Below are 22,500 nucleotides of genomic sequence, written 5' to 3'. Positions count from 1 at the left end.
AAATACATTCATAGACAAATACACACACATGCATTCAAATACACACACAAAAGCATTCATACACACATGCATGCATGAATACACATGCATTCATATACACACACATACATAAATACATTCATAGACAAATACACATACATGCATTCAAATACACACACAAAAGCATTCATACACACATGCATGCATAAATACACATGCATTCATATACACACATGCATAAATACATTCATAGACAAATACACATACATGAACAAGATCAATATTGGTACTCATTTCAAATCTAATCTCAGTTATTTTAGGTCATAAAAGACAAACAAATAGATATTTAAAAAGATAAATGTACAGAACAATCATCATGCCTTGTCATATTTTAATGAACAACACTGTTTATTTTGAATAAGCTATGTGTTTCATTTAGATGTGTTTTTAACTGATTTATTAACACCTGTATGTATTTTAGTGTTTATTTGAAATAGCTTTGTCATTCATAAACCCTTAGTAATTTAAATACCTTATAAAGAAGGAATCTGAAAAGTAAATAATTGAATAATGAGCATGTATTTCGTCTCATGGCAGGAAAATCGTAGATCACGTGGACAACATGACGTCTCCTGAGCAGGTGTCTGATTACGTGAAGAGATTCAGGTGAGGGTTTCACACATGCGTTTGTTGTCTGGTCTGAAATGTTTGTGGCTCTGTTTTGTCTTCTGATTGGTGTTTTTTTGACTCTGCAGAGACTCTTATTGGCCGAACGGGATCCTGGCCGAGACGCCACCCCGCAGAGACAAAAACCTGCGCATGAGGACACGGGTCGCTGCCAAAACCACACTCCTGGGAATCATGCCAGGTACACATACACACTTCAGCACGAGTCTGTAGCACAGAATATGCTGTTTTTGTGCACTTTCAGCATCGGTGATAGTAAAAATATTTATTAAAATATAAAAAAAAAAAATACTACAGAAGTCAATGGTTACCGGTTTCCAACATCATTCTGTTAAACACAAAGGATATTTTAAAAATTGTTGGAAACCTGTAACCATTGACTGTTTAAAGAAAGAAAAAATACTACAGAAGTCAATGGTTACCGGTTTCCAATTTTATTCTGTTAAACACAAAAGAAGATACTTTTTGAAAAATGTTGTAATCCTGTAACCATTGACTGTTTATGGTAAGAAAAAATACTACAGAAGTCAATGGTTACCGGTTTCCAATTTTATTCTGTTAAACACAAAAGAAGATACTTTAAAAAATGTTGGAAACCTGTAATCACTGACTTTCATAGTAAAAGAAAATACAACAGAAGTTGGTGGTTACCGCTTTCCAACATTATTCTGTTAAACAAAAAAAAAAGATACTTTGAAAAATACTGCAAACCGGTAACCATTGACTTCTGTAGTATATATCATTTACTATGGAAGACAATAGCTGCTTACATGATTTCTAGGGTTTAATTTTTGCACGCATTTTAAATTCATAGAGATTGAAATATTCATTTAGTTGATTAAAAATACAATAATAACTAATACTGTTTTATTAAAAGTTAAAATTACTTTTATTTTTAATTTTAATATGCATTAAAAGGTATGTTATTCGTGTGCAAAATCTTCAGCATCGTTACTCTAGTGTTCAGTGTAGGGCTGTACAAATAATTGAAATCGAATCGCCACTGTAAATAAGCTGCGATTAAGAAATATGTATGTATTGTTTAATCTCCCCCGCCCAGAGCAAATGCAAGACTGCTGTCTGTGTGTGACAGACTTACTAGCCAATTGAGTGAGCACACTTTTGTTGTGACCAATCAGAATTGCGCAACCGAGCTATACGGAACGCCCACAATACAAAGCAAACAGGAAATCAGTTGAAACTATTCGTCTGCATCGAGTCCTCATCTGGTCATATAACAAAATGAACCCTCTATTACCTAATCAGCTCAGCATTAAGACATTACAGTCATTTTTCTCTAAATCTGAATAATTTATCATTGTAAAAAACTCACGACTCTGGTAATTTCTCCTGTTTCCAGATGAGTTGAAGCACATCATCGGCGCAGACACCACTCGTAAAGGCATCCTGCGTGTGTTCGAGATGTTCCAGCACCAGCCGCTGAACCGCCGTCTGGTCTACGTCTTTCTGGAGGGCTTCCTGGAGACGCTGTTCCCTCAGTACAAGTTTCCCGAGCTCTTCGAGAAGCTCCACTCGCGCTCGCCGCGGGTGCTCAAATATTCACACAAATTACGCAGCTTGCAGAAGAGGTGACAGCCGGACGCTCCTCCCGCCCAAACGCAGAGGGAGAGCAGAAATCAGAGACACGTGCGGAGCCCCAATGGAGGATCTCCACTCAAAACATGCCTCTCTTTATCTCTCAGTGCCTCCTGCTGCTCTCCTTCCAGCACTGTACTGTACTGTACACGGCCGTAGCATAGAGGAGTCACTGATCATCCAGAAGCGCTCGCAGACACTACGAGAGACTGAGCACCGAGCGTTTCCGTTTGCATTACTGAGCTGATGTTTTTGGATGACACTGTGTAGGTATATACAATTTACTTTGGGTTATTTTTATTTTGTGTTTGGCAGCGGTCGCTTATCATCGTCAATACTGTATGGCGAAGGAAAATCGGACCGAATCAACCTATGCACCTTAAAGGGGCAGTTCACACAAAAATGAATATTTAGTCACTATTTATTCACCCTCAAGTGAGTATAAAGGTTTATGAGTTTCTTCTGTTGAACACTAAAAAGGATACTTTGAAAAATGTTGGAAACCTGTAACCATTGACTTCTGTAGTGTTTTATTTTTACAAGTTTCCAACATTTCTCTGTTTAACACAAAATAAGATACTTTTAAAAATGTTAAAACCCTGTAACATTGACTTTCATAGTAAAAAAAAACACTACAGACATCAATGGTTACCGCTTTCCAACAATATTCTGTTAAACATAAAATAAGATACTTTGAAAAATGTTGAAAACCTGTAACCATTGACTTTCATAGTAAAAGAAAATACAACAGAAGTCAGTGGTTACCGGTTTCCAACATTATTCTGTTAACACAAAAAATGTTTTGAAAAATGTTGGAAACCTGTAACTATTGACTTTCAGAGTAAAAAAAAAAACACTACAGAAGTCAATGGTTACTGCTTTCCAACATTATCCTATTAAACACAAAATAAGATACTTTGAAAAATTCTGCAAACCAGTAACCGCTAACTTCTGTAGTATTTTTTTTTACTATGGAAGACAATAGTTACAAGTTTCTAACATTGCTCTGGTAAACACAAAAGATGATACTTTGAAAAATGTTGAAAACCTGTAACCATTGACTTGCATAGAAAAAAAAATACTAAAGAAGACAAAGGTTACCAGTTTCCAATTTTATTCTGTTAAGCACAAAATAAATTACTTTGAAAAATGGTGCAAACCGGTAACCATTGACTTCTGTAGTATTTTTTTTTTTTACTATGGAAGACAATGGTTACCGGTTTCCAACATTAATCTGGTAAACACAAAAGAAGATACTTTAAAAAATGTTGAAAACCTGTAACCATTGACTTTTGTAGTAAAAGGAAATACTACAGGAGTCAGTGGTTACCGGTTTCCAGCATTATTCTGTTAAAAAGAAAAAAAAAATTTGAAAAATGTTGCAAACCTGTAACCATTGACTTACACAGAAAAAAAACTACAGAAGTCAATGGTCATCAGTTTCCAACATTATTCTGTTAAACACAAAAGAAGATACTTTGAAAAATGTTGTAAACCTGTAACCATCGACTTTCATAGTAAAAGAAAATACTACAGAAGTCAATGGTTACCGGTTTCCAACATTATTCTGTTAAACATAGAAGAAGATACTTTGAAAAATGTTGGAAACTTGTAACTATTGACTTTTATAGTACAGAAGTCAGTGGTTACCGGTTTCTAACGTTTTCCATCTTTTGGGTTTGACAGAATAAAGTAGCTCGGGTGATTTAAATGATGACTGAAATTGTATTTTCGGGTGAATTGTCCCGTTGACACACTCATTACAAGCAGAACCGTATGAAGATAAGATGCGGCTGTTTTTTGTTTTGTTTTGTTTTAGAATCAGAAGATTTGTGGCACTGAAACGGAATATGGTGTATTTTAATCCTGCCAACCAATCTGGTTGCTTGAAGTGGGTGTGGTTTAAAATGGGTCCCGCCTAATTAGCCTTTTGCATCTAATATTTAAGCTCATGCTGTAATCACGATCTAAACCCCTCGAACATATCAGGTGGAGTTGATGTGCAGGACGTTCAGTGTAGAGGACGGAGCAATGCTTTAACGAATGTACCTGTCCATGTTTGTGTGAGTCCTGTTTTTATAGATCGGTCCATTTGAGGGTTGTGTACATGTGTGTGTGTGTTGTTGTTTTTATAAGTACTTTATTTTAGAAAAGCAAGTGTAGCACTACACTGCAACTGTCCCATGCCGAAGACTGTTTCAGTGTGTAGATTCAGCCTTAAATACACGACTGAGAGACGCGTGTTGTAGACGTAGCTTTCCCCTCACACACTAACGTACAATCTCACACACACATATACAAATACACACTTACATATATACACAAACAAATATGCACACACACTCATATAAACACGCGCATATACATACAAACATGCACACACACAAAAAAACACACATATACACAGTCAGACAAACAAGCACACACACACACATACAGTATATACACAAAAAACGTACACACATACATACACAAACACACACACACATGTATATATACAAACACATACAAATACACACACATATATATATACATACAAACTTGCACAAACATATATATAAACATGCACACACACAAACCATATACACACATACAAACATGTGTTTGTGTGTGTGTATATATACACACACACACACACATACACATATATAAACGCACTCATAGACACATACATACACGCACACACACATACACATATATAAACGCACTCATAGACACATACATACACGCACACACACATACACATGCAAGCACATATACAAACTCATACGCACACACATACAGTATATACACAAAAACATGCACCCACATACAGTACACTCATTCACACACAAACACACACTCATATACACACAAGTGCACACAAACATATAAATATATATTTACATACACATATTTACATGCACTCAGAGACACACATACATAAACACTCACACGTGTGTATACTACACAGTGTATATATGTGGGTGTTTATGTATGCAAGTCTATGAGTGCGTATAAATGTGTGTGTGTGTGTGTGTGTGTGTGTATGTATATATATATATATATATATATATATATATATATATATATATATATATACACACAAACACACACACACACACAAACACAAATACTCACGCGCACCCTCATTCTCATTTGCACACGCGTAAAGGAGAAATGAACTGTCCAAATCTGATTTTTGTTATTTTGTTTGTGCAATACGTTTCTTTAATGCATGTTCAATAATAATCGTATATGGGATGATGATGATGATGATGATGATAGTTTCCAAATATATCTGAGTGAGGAATTTCAGAAGCGAATCCAAAACCACCGAAAACATTCCGTTGTCTGTAAATGGCTTCTTTTAAAGGACTTGTTTTATAAGTCTGGCTTTTATGCTGTGTGTCGGGGACGTCTTTAACGTTGTTTTTAATGTTTCCTCACTCCTGCCGTTTTTCGTGGATTTCTTTGGCTTTTAGGAACGAGTGAAAGCACATTGTAGGTGAATCGAAGCTCAAAACATGCAGATTTAGAGGTCAGAGGTCGACAGCCGCTAAAGCACACAGGTCCCAAACACTCGACACGCTGCTACTAATGAGGTTTTTCCTAATTAGCATTTCGTTTTGCTTTCTAGAGCAAATATATAAAGAAACATAAGATACAATTACTTACAGGGATAGTTTTCTTAAAATAAGATACAATCACTTCAATAGTTCACCCAGAAATGTAAATATTTACCTTGTTTTAAATATGCACAACTTTCTTTCCTCTGTTAACAACTTACACACACAAAAATATATCTAAAATTAATTATGTTGGTGACCACTAGTGAATAACTTCTGTAGTAATTTATTTGTTCTTACTGTGGAAGTAAATTTTCCAACATTCTTCAAAATATCTTCTTTTGTGTTCTTCAATTAAAACGAAACTCAAATTGTTTAGATTCACTGGAGGGAAGAGCAAATTAGAATTTTTGGGTGAACTGTCCCTTTAAGAAACCAAAAATGTCTTGATTTCTAGATAAGATGCAAGCAAGATGCTGAAAGCAAGAAAAATGTGCTAATTTCTACTCTAAATTAGCTGGATACACTTTATAATTACTACACACTATAAATCATTTATTAAGCATTAGCATTTAGTGTGTTGAGCATTAACTCTACATTAATAAGCGTTAGTAAGCAGTTTATAACTGCAGCTACAAATGCTGTATTCTTGACTTACAAACATTTTTAAAATGTGCTTAATAATTGTACTTTCATACTTTGTAAATTGTTTATTTTTCATCACTAAATTAAGTATCGCATTATTTACAAAGCAGTTGTATTTAAGAGTAGTTGAGGGTTTTAGGATCATTCAGAATGAGTTTTCAGAACTATTGAAATCAACGTTTGTGTCTTTTTATTTAGGCATATATTAATGGTTATGTGTGTTAATAAATGCTTTAATAACTCAACTTCATCTAGTTTTGTGACCTAATCTAAAGTGAGGACTATTTATGCTTTATAAATCCTTTATAAATGACAAATAAAGGCTCAGTTATATTCAAAACAGGAAAAATGGCATTATTCATTCCTATTCATTTAAAGATGCACAAATGAAACTGCACTTCAGATGAAAAATAAATCTGCAACCTGATCTAAAATAAAACCACTGTAGAGTTTAAACATTGCATCTTATTATAGTGTTAATTTATTATATTGTTGTTGTTGTTTTATCCAGTTTTGTATTTTGACACTCCTGTTATTTGGCAGTGTTTAAAGATAAGATTGTAAAGATTATTGTTCATTTGATTCTCAGCCTTTATTTGTTATTTATAAGGGATTTATAAAGCATAAATAGTACTCACTTTAGATTAGGTCACAAAATTGCATGAAGTTGAGGTAATAAAGCATTTATTAACATATTAGTTAACTATTAGTGTATGCCTGAATAAATAGACATAACTTTTGATTTCAATAGTTTATTAACCATTTATTAACTCATTCTGAATGATCCTAAAACCCTCAACTACTCTAAAATACAAATGGTTTGTTAATAATAATGCAATACTTAATTTAGTAATGAAAAATCAATCATTGACTAAGCATGAAAATACAATTATTAAACACATTATATAGGAGCTTATAAGTCAAGAATACAGCATTTGTAGCTGCAGTTATAAACTGCTTACTAACGCTTATTAATGTAGAGTTAATGCTCAACAGATAATGAATTCAGTAGATGCTAATGCTTAATAAATGATTTATAATGTGTGGTTATTAGAAAGTGTTATCAATTAGCTTTATATTGCAGACATCCATTTGCAGATATTTCTCTTGGTTTAAGCATAAAACTCAATATCATTTTGCTTCTCGCGTACAATAATATGACATGGAAATGTTTCGATATTTGTCCTGTAACTTTACACTTCAGTCACAGCATTTTGCCAAAAAATCCACGCGTCATATTTCACCTCAAAATAACAATAAATGATTTTTCATGAAGAAAATAAATCCTTTTAGTGCATCGATTAATCAAACTTTCCTCTCCTAATGTGTGTCATGTAAATAACATCTGAATATCAACAAATAAAAATACATATTTATTAAGCACAGTATTAAACAAATAAAAATAAACACACTTCTTATTGAGAATTGGGCCGTGATGATAATTAAGGGGGAATTATATCAATCATTTATGCACATTTTTTATCTTTGGAGTGAAATATGACCTGATAAATGTTCTCTAATTTCAGGTTTCATTACATTAATTCTTGAGACCTGATTGAGATCATCACAAAAATAAATAATAATGCATATAGATGATAAATAACTGTACGCATTAAAATAAAGACAGCACTTAAACTCCTCACTGAACATTGGCTGAGTTGCTCTTATTATTATTATTATTATTATTAATATTATTATTATTATTACAGTCAGCTGTGATTGGCCAGCATCACAATTTTACTCCTCTGATTGGCCTGTTTGTGGTCTCTGCTGGCTGTCACTCAGAGCTGAAGTCTGCTCTGATTGGTTGAGTCACACTAGAGCAACCTTCCCTTTAAATTCACTGAACGGTTAATATGATTGCATCTGATTTCAGATTATTCTTATACATTTTTGCGTTCTGAATCCTCTTCTTTAAAATTAAAATGCTTAAAACAAGAAAAATATGCTAATTTTATATTTCTGACCCCTATTAGCAGATATTTCTCTTGGTTTAAGCGTAAAACTCATTGTCGTGTAGCTTCTCACGTACAATAATATTAATTTAGAAATGTTTTGATATTTCTCCTAGAAAACAAGACAAGAAACTCGTATTGTTACAGTGCAGTCACACAGCTTTTTGCCAAAAAATCAGCACGTCATATTTCACCTCAAAGTAAAAATAAATAATAATAATAATAATAGTGCATCGATTAATCAAATTCTTCTATATTTCTTTATATTTATTGAGCGAAATATTAAACAAATAAAAATGAACACGTTTCTTATTAAGAATTAAACTATAATGATAATTGAGGGGAAATAATATCAATAAATTATGCAAATTAACACTCTTTGGAGTGAAATATGACCTGATAAACCTTCTTTAATTACAGGTTTCATTGAATTAAGTCTTGAGATCTGATTTAAATCAGCAAATATAATAATAATGCAAATAGACGATAAATAACTGTACGCATTAAAATAAAGACAGCACTTAAACTCCTCACTGAACATTGGCTGAGTTGCTCTTATTATTATTACTACTACTACTACAGTCAGCTGTGATTGGCCAGCATCACAATTTTACTCCTCTGATTGGCCTGTTTGTGGTCTCTCTCTGCTGTGATTGGCTGTCACTCAGAGCTGAAGTCTGCTCTGATTGGTCGAGCCACACTAGAGCAACCTTCCCTTTAAATTCACTGAACGGTTGATAGGATTGGGTCTGATTTCAGATTATTATTATAATTATTTGCGTTCTGAATCCCCGTATGTGTGAATCTCTGAACTGTGCATATTGGTGTATAGTATGTCAGCGGTGTGCCTAAATGTGCTGTCGTTTATATTTTCGTATGTTTCTTGGGATTTGAATGTGGTGGTCATTTTAACAGACTGAAGAAGAAAAAAACGACGGACTCTAATCGGAGTAGAGCGTTTGCATCATGCTTCTGAAACGAACGTTCATTTTTTTTGAGCAGCTTTACTCAGTATAACACTAATAAAAATTAACTCCAACTCACTGCCCCATTCACAGCGCTGTCGTTACTGGACGAGGGTGAATGACGACTGAGAGATCAATAATAAAGCAAAAACTAAGAGCTGTGTGTTTGTTTTTGTTCGCTTGTGTTGCATTCCTACAAATCAGAGACTGAGCCATTCATTCATTCCTTTTCCTTCGGCTTAGTCTCTTATTTAATCTGAGGTCGCCACAGTGGAATGAACCGCCAACTTATTTAGCATACTGTATGTTTTACGCGGCTGATGCCCTTTCAGCTGCAACCCAGTACTGGGAAACATCTAGACACTCTTGCATTCACACCCACACAGTTCATCGAGGGTGTTTTTGCACTAGATGGCGCTAAAGACCACGTGGCTGTTGTTTTTAAATGACTATTAATTATTAGGGGGTGGCACAGTAGGTAGTGCTGTCGCCTCACAGCAAGAAGGTGGCTGGTTCAAGCCTCGGCTGGGTCAGTTGGCGTTTCTGTGTGGAGTTTGCATGTTCTCCCTGTGTTAGCATGGGTTTCATCCAAGTGCTCCGGTTTCCCCCACAGTCTAATGACATGCGGTGAATTGATGGGTTGCAGTTGGAAGGGCATTCACCGCTGTGTAAAACATATGCTGGATAAGTTGGCGGTTCATTCCACTGTGGCGTCCCCTGATTATTAAAGGGACTAAGCTGAACAGAAAATGTATGTATTTATGTACACATTTTTCTGAAATAAAAGTTTATTGTTAAAATCACGTCCACTTCAAGAGTGACAGTAACATTGGACATTCGTTTTGAATCATTGCGCACTTTTCAACAAGTCATTTCTCCCCAGTAAAATTTCGAAATCAAAATAAACATTATTCATGACAACATAATTAAAACTTTGCTGCGGTTGATATTGAGCTTTAAGACCGCCGTTGTGTGTGTCTTCACCCCAAATACTGCCTATTCTATTGCATAATATAACTTATGATCACACACACACACACACACACACACACATATATATATATATATATATATATATATATATATATATATATATATATATAATTTATTTATTTATATATATATATATATATATATATAATTTATTTATTTATATATATATATTTATTTATTTATATATATTTATATATATATATATTTATTTATTTATATATATATATATATATATATATATATATAATTTATTTATATATATTTATATTTATTTATATATATTTATATATATATTTATTTATATATATTTATATTTATTTATATATATTTATATATATATTTATTTATATATATTTATATTTATTTATATATATTTATTTTTATATATATATATATATATATATATATATAACTTGCTGGATAAGTTGGCGGTTCATTCCTCTGTGGCGACCCCGGATTAATAAAGGGATTAAGCCGACAAGAAAATGTATGAGACTTTATTTGTTTGTTTTTTGGTGATTTTATTTGTTATTCAAAATTTTAAAAAATGAAAATCAAATCATTTTTTAATTTAGATTTTTCGTTTTTCACCATGAAAATATTTCGTTTTCATATTTCGTTTTTCAATATCCGTTTCTAAAATGAAAATCCAATGACCAAAAGATTTATTGACCCATATCCCTCACCGACCGTGGTCTGTCATAGCATTTTACAGCTGTATCCCTTCTTGACGTTTTCAGGACGGACTTTTAGGACAAATGTGAGGTAGTGAGAGAGCATCTAAAGGTCAGAGTGACTCAGTGACACTTCTGCTATTAATACACACAGAGCTCGAGTATTTATATCTGCTCAAGAGGAAACTTTCCTTTTCTGAGTCCAGAAACAGAAACGACCATCTGCCTGATTACTGACCTCTGACCTCCACATGAATCACATGACGGAGGATTTCCACATTCACGACAGTGAGTTTACTGTTGTTTTTCTGAACTGCTTCAACAGGCTATATATAGAGCAATCATAGAGTAACATTTTGTCAAACTTTTTAAAAAATGACTTTTTAAAAACTCCATGCATTTTAAGACCTCATCACCACTTTAGGTCTGAACAGGTAACATTGGCGACATTTTAACTATATTCACTAAATACTGATTGGAAAACTAATCCTAAACTAAAATATTATTCATTTACTTTACTACTTTGCTACTTCTAAATATTAATAATAATAATAATGTATATATATATATATATATATATATATATATATATATATATATATATATATATATATATATAATTATAATAAATTTTGTTTAATTTCGTTACATATTTGGTTAATATTTAAAAAAGAAAATCAGATTAAAACCGAAATATTAACTTAATATTTTCCTATTTTCAAATCAAATCCCTTTTATTGTTTTGATTTGATTACGAAAATAATGAGTAAATATTTCCGTTTCATATATATATACAACCAAATATGTATTTGAAACTGCTGATTAAATTTAGGTTATTAAGATACAAATAATTATTATTATTATTATTATTTATATTATTATTATATTAAAATTAAAAGATTAAATAAATCAGTATTACATTAATATGGATTATCGCTGAGGCTTTGTTGTGGAGTGTCAGGCATAGATATTTTCAGACGAATCAATAGAGTAGAGCGGCCACTCTGGATCTACTTCCGGATTGAGTCAAACGTTTGACCCGCGAAAATCCTCGGTAGTCCTAGAATATTTTAATTTTGATTAACATTAGTAACAGGGGAGACATAAAATTTGTAATTTGCACTTATATTATGTGACTTGAATGAATACATATTCATGGTACAGCTTATTTTCTAATACATAAACGTGACAAACATTAAAAACACTGAGCCACCGTGTCACCCATTAATTAATTTAACTTTAATGTAAATCATGAATGCCTAAGCAGTCAACTTTTGTGAAAATGTGAAATGTTTTTGTGAAATAATAAATATTAGTAATAATAACAGGATTTGTTTTGCTTATATATTAATCTTAAATAATGGTAAATAAAAGAAAAATATATGAATCATCATATAAATCATATATAAACTAATCATGAGAAGAAATCATCATAAAATGATCAAAATAAATTACAATTTGTTTGTTAAAATTCTTATTTTGCATAAAGTACATCAATTTCTACATAATTTTTTTTTTTTACATTTTGTAAATTTAATACTTGACTAATAATAATAATAATAATAATAATAATAATATTTTTAATTTAGTTTTGCATTTGTACATTTAATACTAGACTAATAATAATAATAATATTAATAAAATATTTTATTTAGTTTTGCATTTGTACATTTATTACTTGACTAATAATAATAATAATAATAATAATATAAATAATAATAATATATTTTATTTAGTTTTGCATTTGTAAATTTAATACTTGAATAATAATAATAATAATATATTTTATTTAGTTTTGCATTTGTAAATTTAATACTTGAATAATAATAATAATAATAATATTAATAATATATTTTATTTAGTTTTGCATTTGTACATTTAATACTTGACTGATAATAATAATAATATTAATAATAATATATTTTATTTAGTTTTGCATTTGTACATTTAATACTTGACTAATAATAATATTAATAATAATATATTTTATTTAGTTTTGCATTTGTACATTTAATACTGGACTAATAATAATAATAATATTAATAATATTAATATTTTTTATTTAGTTTTGCATTTGTACATTTAATACTAGACTAATAATAATAATATTAATAATAATATATTTTATTTAGTTTTGCATTTGTACATTTAATACTGGACTAATAATAATAATATTAATAATAATATATTTTATTTAGTTTTGCATTTGTACATTTAATACTGGACTAATGACCATTAATCAATTTAAATAAATAAATTTAGTTCACTTCTTATTTAACTTATACAGGTTAAAAAAATTTCCATGCAATTTAATCTTAATTTGTGATACACCAACATTAATTAATTCAACATTAATGTAAATAATGAATTTAATGGTGCACTGCTATACATTTGTACTTTGTATATCTATAAATGCTTAAGAAGTCAACTTTTTTTTCGTGTTAAAATGTAAAATGTGAAAGTTTTTGTTAAATAATAAATATCAGTAATAGTAAGTAATGTGTATTTATATAGTGCATTTAATGTGTATGTCATGCATATCAAAAACATATCAAAGCAACAGATGAATATTATTCAACATATCCCAGATTTCTTAAGGATATTTTGAGATGTAACCCCCTTTGTAATCTTTAACATTTTCACAAGTAACTAATTTAATTACACATTTTTTTTCTCAGTAACTGTAACACATTATTGTTACTTTTATTTCGTAATTAAATCCGTTACATGTAACACCCCAACACTGGTGTACATTTATATTTACATTTCGTACATTTAATACTTGATAATAACAAAACATTTGATTTAGTTTTGCATTTGTAGGTTTTAATACTTGATTAACAACCATTAATTAATTTTTTAAAAAGTAACTTTTTTACTTATACATTTAAAACATTTAATTTAATGACAAGAATAAAAAATAACAGGTTTAAAAATAATTTCCATGCGATTAACTTGTGCTTCTCCATAGATATCCATGGTGCTTTTCCATCGGCGCCCTCTATCGGTGTCAGCGCTGTAACTGCAGTGAGAGCCGCTTTCCCTCAGAGTGGAGGCTCTAGAACAGTAAACTTCAGCCTTTGTGCCTCAGTTGTTGGATATTTTTGCAGTTGTTTGTCTATTTCAGGACGAGCAGAGGCAACTCAAGCCCAACCAAACATCGACATGTAAAGCAGGACTTTGAGTCTTTGCTGTCGGACCTTTGCGGCAGTTTAGTGGCTTCAGTTCCGCATGAGTTCCCTGAAGGAGGAAAAAAGATGGCGCTGCGCATCAGAGAACAGGTCTGTGATCAGTTTACCTGTGCACACCTGTCACACACAGATACATATATACAAACACACAGCACGTGTGTTCTCGGTTCTCTCTGGTAATACGTTAATTATTAGATTTAGCTGTTTATAAATTAAATAGCAGTCAGGAGGACTTTTATTGTTTGCATGTTTGTTTGGATGATGTTTGTAATATGTATTATTTATTTAATTATAATTTTTAAAAAGTTTATTTAGCTCTTTTCGTGGCCATTTCCCATTTTTAGGTAAAATAATGTGCGTAAATGAGGTTCATATGACAAAAGCAAAGACATTTACTTATTATTTTGGGACTTTTATTATGTGCACGTTTGTGTGGTTCTTTTTTTTAATGTTTTCTTTATGCTTAATTTAGCCGTTTTTTGTACTTTCCCCCGTTTTAAGTAACAAAATTACACAACCCGGGATTTATAAAAGTTATCTCAGAAAATGTCTGTCTGTCTGTCTGTCTGTCTGTCTGTCTGAATTCCAGGACTAAACATACATACATACATACATATATATATATATATATATATATATATATATATATATATATATATATATATATATATATATATATATATATATGTTGCTTTTCTTTTTGAATGTTCTTTTAAATAGTAATTTAGTCCTGGAATTCAGTGTACCATGATCAATCAGAAATCATTTTGATAAGCAGATTTGGTGGACACAAAATATTTTTATTGATGATTATTTAATATATTTATTAATAAATGTATTTTTAAAATTCATGTTCATAATTTTATATTATTATCAAAGTTGAAAACTTTTTTATGATTGGTGGAATAATTAATTAATATATTATTGATACATAAATATTTGACATGAAATTATTTTAAAATCTATACATCATGTATTTATTATTATTTTTATTTTTATTTATCATTTTTTATTATAATTGTGGTTATTATTATTATTATTATTATTATTGTTATTTTTATTTTTATTATTAATATTTTAATATTATTATTATTATTATTATTATTATTTATTGTTATTATTATCATTATTTATTATTGTTATCTTGATTATTTATTAATATTTATCATTATAATTATTTTTATTATTGTTGTTATTATTATTTATTATTATCATTATCATTATTAATATTAATATTACAAACACATATATAGCTTTTGTAATATTTTTTTAAAGATATATATATATATATATATATATATATATATATATATATATATATATATATATATATATTTAGATATTTTGAAAAAATTGGTTCACGCATTATTTATTTATTTATTTATCTTTTTATATTTATCTATTAACGAATATGTGAATTGTGAAATTGGTAATATGTGTTATATGTTTGGTTGGTATTGTAGGGTATTTTACGTTATTCTTTCATTTTCCTTAGGCTTAGTCCCTTTATTCGTCAGGGGTTGCCACAGCAGAATGAAACAGCAACTATTCCAGCATATATTTTACACAGCAGATCACCTTCCAGCTGCAACCCAGTACTGGAAAACACCCATACACTCTAACACTCATACACTAACAACAATTTAGTTCATCAATTCCCTTATAGTGCATGTATATGGACTGTTAGGGAAACCGCAGCACCAGGAGGAAACCCACACCAACACAGGGAGAGCATGCAAACTCCACACAGAAATGCCAACTGACCCAGCTGAGGCGCGAACCAGCGATCTTCTTGCTGTGAGGCTACAGTGCTAACCACTGAGTCACCATGTCGCCCCCAAAGGTAGAAAACATCTGTTCTGCTTTACACTTCTGGAGCAGGTCAAGTCTTCTCAGAGGTGATGATCAGTGCAGTCGGTGACGGATGTGAGCAGGTGTGTGTGTCTGGTGAAGCCGCTCTAATGCTTCAGCAGGTTTTGAGGGTCTGAAGCGTTCAGTGAGGGATTTGGTGAACATCTGTTTGTGTGTATCTTGTTGTGACACGCTCGGATGTTCAGGATCGCTGCGCCGCTGATACTGTCTGATAAAACCATTAGATGAAACCATTGTCTGCCAGGTTCTCTGCTGGTCTGTGTGGGCTCAGGTGTTGTGGGTGGCTGCTTTAAAAAGTGGATTCTGTTTTTGTTGTTTGTTATATTTATTATTTATTTGTGGTTGGCTGCAGCAGTGTGTCGGTGTGTGTGTGTGCGTTGTGTGTTTGTGTGCATTTATGTCTTTAAGTGCATTTGTGTGTTTGTGTGTGTGTGTGTGTGTGTCAGCAGTTTGTTGTTGTGCACTGGAGGAAGATGAGGGTGATGAGATGATGAAGATGAGTCACAGATTAGACCCTATCTAATCTAATAGAGATAGGAGACAAATAGAAACACACACACACACACACACACACACACTACTGTATCTATATGAGGGCATAACATGCTCCACTGTTGTTTCAGTGTTTGCTTGTCAGTAAGAACAGTAATAGTTGTGATTGTAATAGCTGTTATGTTGGTTGTTTTTTTACATATTCACTTATATTTTGCTTGTTACATGCATGTGTTATTTTATTCATCTGTTTATTATTATTCTTGCTATCTTGACTGTATTGAATGGCAGTCATATATAATGTTATATTTGTGGAAAGTTTATTTAAAGCAGTTTTAACTCAAATCATTAATCAAATATTTACGTTCGCCTATTTAAAATGCACATTCCATTTCGATCCCCAAAGATCCACTTCTGGGGAAACTGTGGTCTGGAAAGTGTAAAGCCACACAGTGACCTTGTTCGTCGTCCTGACAGAGAATAATTTGATCTGTTCCTGACTGTGTTTGTCTCGTCCGCTCTCTGTGCATCATATTTCACTGCTCTTAAAGCCTCCCGCTGTTGGAAGCTCATTATTAAACACTCCCTCTCTCTGTCTCTCTCTTTCTCTTTCAATCTTTCTTTCTTTCAGTCTCTTTCTCTTTCAGTTTCTCTCTGGCTTTCAGTTCAGTTCAAAGCAACATGGCTTTTTAACATATACAGTCAACATTTTAAGATGAAACAATAATAATAAACTGTGTTTTTAACAGTCAACAATTTAGGATAAAATATTAATAATAATAATAATAATAATAATAAACAATGTATTTAACAATCAACATTTTAGGATATAAAATAATAAAAATAATAAACCACATATTTAATAATCAAACATTTTAGGATAAAACAACAACAACAACAACAACAATAATAATAATAATAATAATAATAATAATAATAATATTTAGAATAGTAAATAATAAACAGTATATTTAACAATCAACGTTTTAGGAGAAAATAATAATACAAATAATAAACAATATATTAAATAATCAACATTTTAGGGAAAAATAATAATAATAACAATAAAAATAATAATAAACAGTGTATTAAACAATCAACATTTTCGGATACAACAACAACAACAACAATAATAAAAATAATAATAATAATAATAATAATGATAATAATAAAAATAATAAAAACAGTATGTTAAATAATCATCATTTTAGGATAAAATAATAATAATAATACTATTATTAATAATAATAATATGAAAATATTAACAATAATAATTATAATAAACAGTATATTTAACAATCAACATTTTAGGATAAAATAATAATAAATATAATAAACAATATATTTAATCATCAAAAAATTTGGGATACAATAATAAAAATAATAATAATAATAAACAGTATATTTAACAATCAACATTTTAGGATAAAACAATACTAAAATGATAATAATAATAATAATAATAATAATAATAAGTGAATAAATAATAATAATAATAATAATAATAAACAGTATATTTAACAATCAACATTTTAGGATAAAACAATACTAAAATGATAATAATAACAATAATAATAATAATTATAATAAGTGAATAAATAATAATAATAATAATAATAATAAACAGTATATTTAATAACCAAACATTTTAGGATAAAACAATACTAATAATGATAAAAATGATAATAATAATAATAATAATAATAATAATAATAATAGACAGTATATTAAATAATCAACATTTTAGGATAAAACAATACTAATAATGATAATAATAATAATATTACTACTACTAATAATAATAATAAATGAACAAATAAATAATAATAATAATAAATGAACAAATAAATAAATAAATAACAATAATAATAAATGAACAAATAAATAAATAATAATAATAATAATAATAATAAATGAACAAATAAATAATAATAATAATAATAATAAATGAACAAATAAATAAATAAATAATAATAATAATAATAATAATAATAATAATAATAATAATAAATGAACACATAAATAAATAAATAATAATAATAATAATAAATGAACAAATAAATAAATAAATAATAATAATAATAATAATAATAATAAACAATATATTAAATAATCAACATTTTAGGATAAATAATAATAACGATAATAATAATAGTAATAATAATAATAGTAATAATAATAATAAACAGTATATGTAACAACATTCTAGAATTCAGAGTAAGTCTGTTCTCTCTCAGTCTCCCTCACTCTCACTCTCTCTCTCTCTCTCTCTCTCTCTCTCTCTGCTGCAGTAGGGTTGGCGTGTTATTGCAGTGGGGGTTGGATCTGCGTGTGTGTGTGTAAAGTGCAGGTTTCAGCAGGCTGGAGCTCACACACTATTGTCCTCTCAGATCACAGAGCGAGTGTGTGTGTGTGTGTGTGTGTATGTGTGTGTGAGTGTGTACGCTGCGTGCATCTCCTCACTGCAGCACTGCTGATGTTCCTGCATTGAGGAATGAAAGCTGCGGAGGGATTTACTACCGGAACACACAGCCAGCAGACATGAAGACCGAGAGGGAATAACACACACACACACACACACTCGTGCGCACGTCGGGGTTGTTTTGTATGTGTGTGAGAGTCAGCCATGCGGTCGGAGCGCATGAGTCGAGTGTGTATCGTGGTCCTGGAGGAGGTGGAAGATGACGAACCCTCCCCTCTGCATTCCAAAGACACCTCGGACCACATTTCCCACAATCCCCCACAGGACGACAAGGTGAGGCGCAGGATTCTGAGGCAAGCCGGAGTTCATTATTGAGAAATGATGCATGTTTCTAATGATTCAGGCTTGTTAATCTGGGTTGAGAAAAAGTCTAAACTAATTTCTTTCAAATACCTCGCAGAATACTGAAGTGCGAGATGTAAACAGAGAGTTTTAAGATACCATAGAAATGTGGAAGAATTATGAGAGATAAAATAGAAATGTAAGACTGAAATGTGAAGGAAAACACATGACAAATGTGAGACTCATATTTCTGAGAAATAGAAGTGTGAGTCTTCATTCTGAGAAGAAATAGAAATGCGAGACTCTTTGTTTAAAAAATAAATAGAAATGTGTGATGCTTCATTCTGAGAAATAAATAGAAATGCAAGACTCTTTGTTTAAAAATAAATAGAAATGTGAGGGCCAGTTCAGAGAATTAAATAGAAATGTGAGGTTTCCAATTTTAAGAAATAAATAGAAATGCGTGACTTCATTCTGAGAAAAAAAATAGAAATGTGAGACTCTTGATTCTGAAAAAATATGCAAGACTCTTATTCTGAGAAAAAAAATTAAATGTAAGACTCAATTTTTAGAAATAAATAGAAATGTGCGATGCTTCATTCTGAGAAATAAATAGAAATGTGTGATGCTTCATTCTGAGAAATAAATAGAAATGTGTGATGCTTCATTCTGAGAAATAAATAGAAATGTGCGATGCTTCATTCTGAGAAATAAATAGAAATGTGAGATGCTTCATTCTGCAAAATAAAAAGAAATGTCAGACTCATATTCTGAGAAAAAATTTAATGTAACTCAATTTTAAGAAATAAATAGAAATGTGCGATGCTTCATTCTGAGAAAAAAAATAGAAATGTGAGACTCTTAATTCTGAAAAAATATGCAAGACTCTTATTCTGAGAAAAAAAATTAAATGTAAGACTCAATTTTGAGAAATAAATAGAAATGTGTGATGCTTCATTCTGAGAAATAAATAGAAATGTGTGATGCTTCATTCTGAGAAATAAATAGAAATGTGTGATGCTTCATTCTGAGAAATAAATAGAAATGGGAGATTCAGAATTTTGAAGAAAAAGAAAAGAATTTTGCAGCTTTTCGTTCAGAGAAATAAATAGAAATGTGAGACTACTTGTTTAGAAAAAATAAATAGAAATGTGGTTCAATTGAAAGAATTAAATAGAAATGTGAGGTTCCCAATTTTAAGAAATAAATAGAAATGTGCCTCTCTTCATTCTGAGAAAACTTTTAAATGCCAGACTCTTCATTCTGAGAAATAAATAGAGATGTGTGAGGCTTCATTCAGAGAATTAAATAGAAATGTCAGACTCATATTCTGAAAATAAAAATAGAAATGTGAGGCTCAATTCTGATAATTGTATAGAAATGTGCGACTTCATTCTGAGAAAAACAAATGGGAGACTCAAAATTCTGAAAAATAAATAGAATTTCGCACCTCTTCATTCAGAAAAATAAATAGAAGTGGGCTATTCGTTTTGAAAAAGAAAGTGAAATGTGAGGGTCAACTCAGAGAATTCAATAGAAATGTGAGGTTCCTAATTCTAAGAAGAAAATAGAAATGTGCGGCTCTTCATTCTTACAAATAACAGAAATGTAAGTCATAATCTGAGAAAAAAAATTAATTGTGAGACTTAATTTTGATAAATAAACAGAAATGTAAATAAATAAATAAAAATGTAAGATTTCCTAGTCTGAGAAATAGAAATGTGCAACTTTTCATTCTGAGAAAAAAATTTTTTTGATGTGAGATTCAGAATTGAGAAATAAATAGAAATGGGAGATTCAGAATTTTGAAGAAAAAGAAAAGAATTTTGCAGCTTTTCGTTCAGAGAAATAAATAGAAATGTGAGACTCCTCATTTAGAAAAAATAAATAGAAATATGGATCAATTGAAAGAATTAAATAGAAATGTGAGGTTCCCAATTTTAAGAAATAAATAGAAATGTGCCTCTCTTTATTCTTAGAAAACATTTAAATGCCAGACTCTTCATTCTGAGAAATAAATAGAGATGTGTGAGGCTTCATTCAGAGAATTAAATAGAAATGTCAGACTCTATTCTGAAAAAAAAAATAGAAATGTGAGGCTCAATTCTAAGAATTATAGAAATGTGCAACTTCAAAAAAATACAAATTCGAGACTCAGAATTGTGAGAAATAAATAGAAATGTGAGGTTCCCAATTCTGAGAAGTAAATGGAAATGTGCAGCTCTTCATTTGAGAAATAAATAGAAATGCGAGAATTCGGATTCAGAAAATCGGATTTTGCAACTCCTCGTTTAGAGAAATAAATGGAAATGTGAGGGTCAGTTGAGAGAATTAAATAGAAAAATGAGGTTCCCAATTCTAAGAAATAAAGAGAAATGTGCCACTCTACATTCTGAGAAAAAGATTAAAATGCCCGACTCCTCATTCTAAGAAATAAATAGAAATGTTCTAAAATAGAAATAGAAATAAATAGAAAAATTCTGAGAATAAATGGAAGCTTGAGACTATATGATATATGATATGAAACTTTTCCGATGGAAAAAAAAAAAGTCATATTTGCAGTTTTATTTCCAACTTGCAATTTTGAGAAATATAAAAATATTTGCACTAGACAGTGGAGAAGTTGCAATTATTAATATTTTATTCCATGACAAAATCAAGAATGCATTGGAGTATTAATAGCCACGGTGATCTGCTGATGCTCTGTGTGTAAAACAGCAGATATCAGCAATGATCTTTAAAAAAATGAAGAGCTGAATGTCTTGGAGGCTTTAATAGGCGCATGTCGTGATCTGCTCTTGTTATTATCTGAAGACAAATACAGACATGCTCATCTCCCTCTGTCAGCTGCCATCAGGGTTTCTACCATAGTATGCCAACACAAATCCATTAAGAAATACAGTTGAAGCCAGAATTATTAGCCACCGTTTATTTTTTAACCCATTTCTGTTTTTTCAGCACATTTCTAATCATATAAGTCTTAATAACTCATCTCTAATAACTGATTTACTTTATCTTTGCCATGATCACAGTCAATAATATTAGACTAGATATTCTTCAAGACACTTCTATTCAGCTTAAAGTGACATTTAAAGGCTTAACTAGGTTAATTAGGGTAAAATCAGGGTAATTAGGCAAG

The 22,500-nt window shown here is 30.5% G+C and overlaps 3 protein-coding genes and 1 long non-coding RNA gene across 19 annotated transcripts in view; 3 read left to right on the top strand and 1 right to left on the bottom strand.

The window, feature by feature from the left end:
- Nucleotides 1–3,511, top strand: part of snx13 (sorting nexin 13) — a 53,212-nt gene extending 49,701 nt beyond the window's left edge. For 5 of the 13 annotated variants that reach the window (XR_015945295.1, XR_015945291.1, XR_015945293.1 and 2 more), the window contains 4 exons: nucleotides 577–645; nucleotides 735–847; nucleotides 2,027–2,909; nucleotides 3,021–3,511. Coding sequence is in view for 4 of the 13 variants with exons in the window: in XM_087295172.2 (XP_087151298.1) it covers nucleotides 577–645; nucleotides 735–847; nucleotides 2,027–2,259 (415 nt within the window). In the remaining 9 variants the exon portion in view is untranslated. Of the gene's footprint in view, nucleotides 1–576; nucleotides 646–734; nucleotides 848–2,026 lie in introns of all 13 variants that reach the window. The other 8 variants (XR_015945296.1, XR_015945292.1, XR_015945294.1 and 5 more) reach the window with 2 other exon arrangements.
- The window catches only part of dennd3a (DENN/MADD domain containing 3a), a 400,395-nt gene that overhangs the window by 43,327 nt on the left and 334,568 nt on the right, over nucleotides 1–22,500 (bottom strand). The window lies entirely within an intron of this gene.
- ankrd28a (ankyrin repeat domain 28a) overlaps nucleotides 14,046–22,500 on the top strand; it is a 45,058-nt gene continuing 36,603 nt past the window's right edge. For 2 of the 4 annotated variants that reach the window (XR_015516276.2, XM_087295161.2), the window contains exon 1: nucleotides 14,046–14,323. Coding sequence is in view for 2 of the 4 variants with exons in the window: in XM_087295161.2 (XP_087151287.2) it covers nucleotides 14,300–14,323 (24 nt within the window). In the remaining 2 variants the exon portion in view is untranslated. Of the gene's footprint in view, nucleotides 14,324–18,923; nucleotides 19,353–22,500 lie in introns of those variants that run through there. The other 2 variants (XR_015516275.2, XM_087295160.2) reach the window with 1 other exon arrangement.
- LOC148679760 (uncharacterized) overlaps nucleotides 20,080–22,500 on the top strand; it is a 4,085-nt gene continuing 1,664 nt past the window's right edge. Inside the window, exons 1-2 of the long non-coding RNA XR_015945301.1 lie at nucleotides 20,080–20,339; nucleotides 20,404–22,500. The exon at nucleotides 20,404–22,500 is cut by the window's right edge and continues 1,664 nt beyond it. This is a non-coding gene — a long non-coding RNA (uncharacterized LOC148679760). The remainder of the gene's footprint in view (nucleotides 20,340–20,403) is intronic.

Source organism: Danio rerio, chromosome 19 (assembly GCF_052040795.2).
Source record: "Danio rerio strain M-AB ecotype USA chromosome 19, GRCz13ab, whole genome shotgun sequence".
NCBI classification, from domain to species: domain Eukaryota; kingdom Metazoa; phylum Chordata; class Actinopteri; order Cypriniformes; family Danionidae; genus Danio; species Danio rerio.
This window is presented reverse-complemented; position numbering and strand designations above follow the sequence as displayed.